Here is a 7,289-nt window from a genome sequence, read left to right as displayed (position 1 = left end):
CCCAGCATCCCCCATCGAGACTGCAGCCATCTCCCTTCTTCCTGCTCTGGGATCCCTGTCTCTCACACCTCCACTTTCCTCAGAGTCCCATTGCCCCATGCTTCTCCAGCAACAGGAAATCTGCTGCCTGCTCAGCTTCCCTGGGGAGGTCTCATTGCATCTGGCATGGATGTAAACCTCATCCCTTCTCCCCAGTCATCAGCAGCCCCTTCTCCCAAGCCACCACAGAGCAGCAGAGCAGCAAGCAGGGATTCCACAGGATCATGACAGCCTGAAACTGCCACAGCCAGCACCAAAACCTGAAGTGGTCCAGCTGCTTCACTGGCCTGGCCAAATGCTGGAGCCCAAGCTCCAACTTTGAGATTGTTTTTCCTTAGGGAGGAGCAGTGGGATGGAGGGGATGGGGCCAGACTGGAGGAAAGAGATGACAGCATAGACAGTTGTGCTTTGCTTAGAGAAGGCTCAGGCCCATGCCACCTCCCCTGAGGCAGGATAACTCACACACAGACCAGGCCAGGCTGAGCTGAGCAACTTAGTTGGTTTATTGAGTGAATGGGGTCCTCACTGGGCAATGCTGCGGAAGGACTGGACAGTGGGGCCGGCCGCTCCCCACTCCACAGGCTTGCGGTACTCCCCCTTGGGCAGCAGGTACTGCCTGCCCCGGTAGTTGGGGTGCTCATAGAAAACCCAGACGCCCTCCAGCACTCTGCAGGCATGGACCTCACGCATGTGCCACTCCTCCAAGACTGAAGGGCAGTCTTCGGTGGTTTCAAACATCTGCCCACCAAAATCTCCCTTCTCAAATACCTGGATGTGGCCCCGGCCTCCACTTGGCTAGAGGAAAAGGAGAGAAAATGGCAGAGAGCTGGAGAGGGGCACCCGTACATCTCTGACAGATGACAGAACCTCGCTCCAGCAGATGAGAGCAGAGCTGAGGCACGATTAGACTCAGACCAGGTACAAACCACTCCCCCAGCACACCAGGACAGGGTTAAACAGCCCCCCAGAAGCACAGTGGGGAGTCAGTCGGGATAACTCTTGCGTGGGCATCACATGCAAAGACACAAAAGCACCGAGCAGAGCAGTTTCAGCTCAAACCCCCACCACAGCCCCACTTTGGCAGGGAGGAAGGCGGCAGGGAAGGATAAGGCCAAGTCAGCAAGCGCTAGGCTCTCCACCCCAGGCAGCCTGCCTATCCTGCTGCTGGTCTGACCCTTCAGCCACTCCACGTGAGCATCAGGAGAGCCGGACCCCCTGCAGTCCCCGCTCCTCCAGGCAACGAGGAGTTTAATGAGCTGGTGACCCCGGCTGAGTTGTATTACAGGCGAACACAGCGTGGGTATTTTCCACTGTGATTTGAAGCGCTGCGTTGCCTGAAGGCACTGCAGGTTTAATCTTCAGCTGCCTGGACACCGCCTATCCTCCACTTCCCCCCATCCACTCAAGTCTGCTCTCATTGCCAGCCCCAGCCGAGCTCTGCAGGGTCTCCTCACTGCCACTGGGATGCTCTGACTCAACACCTGCAATGAGCAGGTCCCCATGCACCATCCCCAGGCTCAGGAGGGGAAGCCTGGCACCAGGTGGACATGCAGGATAAGGCCTCTGCATTCCATCCTGATGGGTGTTTTGGTTCCATCTTTTATTGCCAGACCTGTGTTCTGAACTGGCTGGAAACTCTTCCTGCCCTGTGCAAAGGGATTTAGACCTAGCTCAAACCCAGAAAAGACTTCAGGCATAAAAGCAAAACCCCTTCTCAGCTGCGAGACCTGCTCCATGCTGACTTGCTACTCAAGACACCAATGCACAGATCACCAATGTCTGCCCTGCTGCTGGCAAAACCACAGCGGCAGCACTCAACAGTCTCAACCCCAATTCACGCTCCATCTACGCTCCCATCCCTGCCAGTTTTAAAGTGTGCTTCTCTCTATAGGCTTCCCAAAGGGATCATTCCCTCTGTTCCTTTCTCCCCGCCAGTGCTTCCACAGAGTGTAAACACTGTGGGATGGATAAACCCATATTTATCCCGTCTCCTGCTGGTGGAAGGACATGTGCTGACAGAGGCTGCAGAAGCATCTTCTCATCCCCAGTTAGGAGGGGATGGGCACAGTTACTGCAGCAGGGAGATATGCATTGCCCTGTGCTCTCCTAATACCAGGTGACACAGGGCTGCTCCAAGCATGCCTATGGAGGACTTCAGGCACTCCCAATTCCAGTCACTCCAGGTCTGCTACTGGGCCCATTATCCCCATGCCCAGAGGGGCTTCCTGGTACTGAGAGTTGGTTCCCTGTATTAGAAGGGAGCCCTGGCTTGCTGCAGGGGCAAATAAACTGCCCCTCATTCCAAGTGCTCCTGCAAAATCTGCATCCCACTGTTACAAGCCTTGTATCCACCATCTTTCTTCAGGGAGAAAACAAGAGGCAAACCTTGGAGTGACCTGCCTGGACACTGAAGTCCCTAGAGGAACACACAGATAAAACTATGCTGCTGTTCCTATGGAAACTCACCTACAAAGCACTCCAAGGCATCTGTTTTTTCCCCACTGTAGCCAAGAGTTCTTCACTCCACCAAACACCTTGCTATTCCCAGAGAAGGACTGCAGGAAAAAGCCCCCTATAGCCATCCTCCCCAAGGGAGCACCCACAAACATACTGAAACCTTTTAATTATAGGTGTGCAAATTAAGATGTCCCTTGAGAAGAAGTCACACTTACTATCTGAATGGCTTTGCAGGAGCCAAGGCGGTCGTTCAGGCCCATCCAGTGCTGGTAATGAGGATACTCCCCTTGTGTCAGAACATACATGTTCCCAGAAAAGTTGGGCCTCTCATAGGCCACCCAGGCACCTCCATCCACACGGATGGAGTTGCAGCGGCTCAGGTAGGTGTGAAAATCAGGGCAGTCACCGTCACACTCATAGCTACGGCCTAGGAAATTCTTGTCTTCATAGAAGGTGACCTGAAACACAAGCAGAGGAAGGAAGGCAGGGAGGTTCCTTGTCCCCCAGCACATGCTTGCAGCCATATTCTAGCCACATCATGACATGAAATGTCTGAAAACAAAGCCCTCAAGATGTTAAAAGGTCATGGAGCCCAAGCATTGAGCAGGATGAACTCCATCCCATCTAACCCTGGCAGCAGATTCACCAGTGTGGTCCCAATGACTTCAGTCTGCCACCAATGTCTTACCCTTCCCTGCATCTAATTCTGTTCCAGTCCAACCCAAAACTCCCTTGGTGAAGCCCCAGACAGCAGCAAAACACTATTAATACATTTCTATCCCACCTTGTCTAGTTCAGTAGTTACTAAATTATGGCCAAGGGAGCCAACTAGCAGATGGACTGTGTAACCTGTCCCCATGTCTCTCCCTCCTGAGTAAGCTCTTCCCATCTTCAGTGTGATAGAGAGTTGGGAGATCACTGTCTTTCCATGAAATGAATAAAAGTTGTAAAAGGTGTGCACTAAAATGTCCAACCCCTCTGTGCCCACACTAACTATGTTGCTTGGCCCTTGCCAGCCACAGCCCTGCTGCTGCTTTACAAATCCTGCTTCTGGATCTTTGTCCCTAGAGGTGTCCCCTGAAAGATCTACCAGCATGAGCCCAGAAGCAACACTGAAAGCCCTGCCCATGGAAGCTTGGCAGCCACTCATCGTCAGTAATCCTCTTCTTGAAGCCAGTGGTCGAGGAAGCTACAGCATCTTCCCCTGTTCAGCCTCACTCCCCAAGCTCTGCAGTCCCACCGCTGTTCATGCAGTGAGGCTCCAGCAGGGTTAATGATGAACTCTGCCCAACATCTGTAAGACCACAGGTCTGGTCTCCATGCAGGCAGTACTCTGCCTGGGCAGAGGGATGCCTCCTCCAGTAGTTGGCAGTGGGAAAGGAATGGGTCTCCATCACCTCTGGTCCTGGTTCTGCATAAGCTGCCTTGATTTTGTGGCTGACATCCAGCAGAACTAGCTCCTATCACAGCAGCTGTGCATGAAGTTGGTTAAGTTGGCCTTTAGTTTTGTAACAGAAAAGCTCATTTGATGTTTCTTCTCCACCTAGCCTGACACAGTACTGAACTTCATTGTTTCCCTGTACTTATAAAGCCACAAAGTGAAAAAAATCCAAGAGAACATTAAGAGTATGGCCATTCCCACAGCACAGTGACCAAACAAGTGGTGTTTGTTTTATTCCTAGATCATTTATAGGAAGAGTTAAGGACAGGGCTCCTGCCCACCCAATTCTCCACCACAGCCCTTTGCACACACACCTCAGTTCATTCAAGACCCTCACACCTGGCGCTCCTCAGTTTTCCCCCAGCAGCTCAGTCTCAAGCAGACCCGACTGACGTTTCTCACCCGCAGCATAATGACAGGTGAATTAGAGATTTCAATTCCAGATTCGTCAGCTCATTTCAGTCGCATCTTCCTCCAACACAAATCACCTTCCTATAGGAAAGCCATCAAGTTTCTCTGCTTACAGTGCTAACCTGTTAACCACTCACTGCCCAAACTTGCTTTTTGGGGCTTACCTGGCAGATAACAGATTTGCCATAACACATCTTCCTTACAGGGCTGTAAAACTCTTACTCCTTTGGCCTCCTCATAGCAGTTACCATATTTCTTCCCAATAGTGGCTCTGTTAGAAGAAAGCTCATAAACAGTAACTACCAGTGCCCTCTAAGTAAGCAGCATGGAGGCAGCAACTCCCTTTCTAGGGCACACTGCTTGCTCAGGTTGTGAGAAACGGTGTTTAATTATTTCCTTTGCCCTCTTCTTCTTCCTGGGACGTGCTAGATAAGAGCATGGCATAGAGAAAAGAGGAGGTTCACACTCTTTCACTGACTTAAGTCTCCTTGGACATTTTGTTGCACCACATAATTAATTCCCTGTAGCACACTCAACAGGGACATGGCTTTTAGCAGGGGTAAAGGCAGGATGTGTTTGGGTCTCTTCAAGCAGACAGGAGACTCCAGCATGAATCAGTTCCAGTTCCCCAATACCTTCTTTATGCACAGGTACATAAAGACTGTACCACTGCAATCTGACAACCAGCAGATTAGAAGCAAGCAGCACATCCATCTTCAGTTTCTAAAGACTGCTCATAAATGGCCAAATCACTTTGAGCCAAGATCATAGATGAAAGGAGCAGGGAAGCAGAGACTGATCCCAGATCTTCCGTAGACATCAGACAATGCCTACACACCACTCCGCTTCTGAGCCTTCTGCTACCTTAGGTCTTACAGTCCCAGCACTGTGGAGGAATTTACCGAAGGAATGTCATGCGACAGCAACTCATAAAATGGAAAGATGTACATCTGACCACAGCCTCTTAACTGATGTTTAATATTTGACAGGAGGAACTGGCCACTAGCTAAAGTTCTTGCCCTCCTTTCCCAGCTGTTTATTCCTGCCTAGTCCCAACCTTGCAACAAGGTCTGTGTGACCAAACAGCTTAGCTCGGCTAACATCAAGGCTGAAGAACACAGCATTAGAGCTGGATCGCCATCTGATGCACACCCTTGAAGCTGAACTTTCTGATGCATCTCCTTCTCCACTTTAAAGTCACCTCTGATTCTACCAAAACAAGGCCAGTTGCATCTCTCTGGGAATGTTACTGGTTTCAGTGCTGTGGTCATCATACAGGCATCTTTCTGTCACAGCACACCTTTTGCTCCACCACGGGAGGGGAAAATGGAGGGTACCCGACACGGACTCAGGTCATCCCAAGGAAGCCTTCCACAAGACTCTGCTCTGCAAACGCAGCTCATCAGGTTTGCTGCTGGCAGAGCAGCCTCCACCACTAATGTGCAAGGCATTAGGCCTTGGTGCATCTTTAAGTATGCTCTCACCAGTCACCATGTTCAACTCCATCCTCTCACAGAGCCACACCTAGAGGAGACAGCCAAGATCTGGGAAAAGACTAGCAAGGGCCCTTAGCCATGATAACAAATAGGCTGCAAATAAACTTACCTTGGTTTCAGCTCCGGACATTTTCTGTTCCAGGCAAGCTCCCTAGTGCTAGAGGAATGTCAGAAGCTGTTACAAACAGCCAGGATCCGAGGCACCCTTTTTATAACGGGTTTGTTTTAAACGAGACAGCTGCTTTGTCATGAGAATAGGATCCAAAAATTGAGTCAGTAATTCTGAGGCTATAGCCGATTTCCAGAAAGGCAAGCAGGATTATGGAATAAAGGAAGGCTTTGCCATCCTCCCTTTGTTACCATTTGCTGAATCAGAACACCAAAACTCTGCCAAACACACTCAAAAACATGCAGCCCCCCGCCAAGTCCTGGAGGATGGGGTGCAATTTGGCTGCTCTCTCCCTTTTAAGCATGTTAAGCAAGAAGGCATTCTGTCAGTTCCAAAAGGCCCACCTCTGCCTGTGAGGAGGAAACCCAATATTCAGAGAACATCTAGCCACACCCCACCAAAGGGTCAAATAGTAAGGAACTTGCCCAAATTTCTGACCATATCTGCTGATGTCACAAATTCAACTCAGAGCTCCTACACCACTACCTGAGGCTTGAGCAGAAGAGTTTTCCTTTCAGCCCACTGAGCAGAGGGGTCAGAGATTGCTGGCTTACATACACCCGCCAGCACGATATGAAAAAACACCTCTGCAGCTATTCACAGCACTAGCCCAAAGGCTTAGTGAAACAAAGGGAAATGAATTCGGCACAGCAGCGCCTGCAGCACACAGACCCCATTTCAAATCTGTCAGGACAAACAGTCTGGCAGCAGCAGCTCTGCATGCCATCCCATGTACATCGCTGCAGCAGCCTAACAGACAGCCTGAAACAGATGTGCTCAGCAGTATCTCACCCTCTCCCTCTTTAGGGGTCTTGAATCGCCCAGTGCTGTTGCTTACAGCTCTTACTGCTCAAACGCTGTGAGAACACTTCACATATCAATTAAAAAGAAAGTAAAATCTGCCTTATGAAGATCAGTGTTCAACCACAATCCAGGTCCTATCGAATGACAACTCAACAGCTGCCTTTGGTCATCCAATGCCTCTGCCTATTTTGCCTTCCTTATTTAGGTGCTCAGCTACAAGCACATCTTCCCAGGACTGGTTCCACCGGCCCCTGAGAACAGTACTCATTCAAGCTGATACTCTCTAGAAGAAATACTAAAGGTAGGAAACAGTATTTGTATCAAAATGTTGTGCTAGGGCAGCCTTCAAAACATTCAATTCCATGGCTGTTAATAAATTGGCACTTTTCTCCCTACTGACCGGTTCACATTTCACAAGGGAGTAAAGATGCTGTGTCTGACACTCATTGTACAGGTAAAAGTAGGACATATA

The 7,289-nt window shown here is 50.1% G+C and overlaps 1 protein-coding gene across 1 annotated transcript; it reads right to left on the bottom strand.

Annotated features, from left to right (window-relative positions):
• Positions 1-542: 542 nt before the first annotated feature.
• On the bottom strand, positions 543-3,404 carry CRYGS (crystallin gamma S). Its single transcript, XM_061465229.1, has 2 exons — positions 2,712-3,404; positions 543-834 (listed from the first exon to the last, which is right to left on the bottom strand). Exons 1-2 carry the CDS (start codon positions 3,018-3,020, stop codon positions 562-564), a joined length of 582 nt encoding a protein of 193 aa, XP_061321213.1. The 5' UTR covers positions 3,021-3,404; the 3' UTR covers positions 543-561.
• Between the last annotated feature and the right edge of the window lie 3,885 nt (positions 3,405-7,289).

The sequence above is a fragment of the Pezoporus flaviventris genome, unplaced genomic scaffold, assembly GCF_033815535.1.
Source record: "Pezoporus flaviventris isolate CSIRO_AGI_PZ_B2104156 unplaced genomic scaffold, CSIRO_AGI_Pfla_v1 ptg000040l, whole genome shotgun sequence".
Taxonomy (NCBI): domain Eukaryota; kingdom Metazoa; phylum Chordata; class Aves; order Psittaciformes; family Psittacidae; genus Pezoporus; species Pezoporus flaviventris.
The sequence above is the reverse complement of the archived record's forward strand: the minus strand, read 5'-3'. Positions and strand labels throughout refer to the sequence as shown.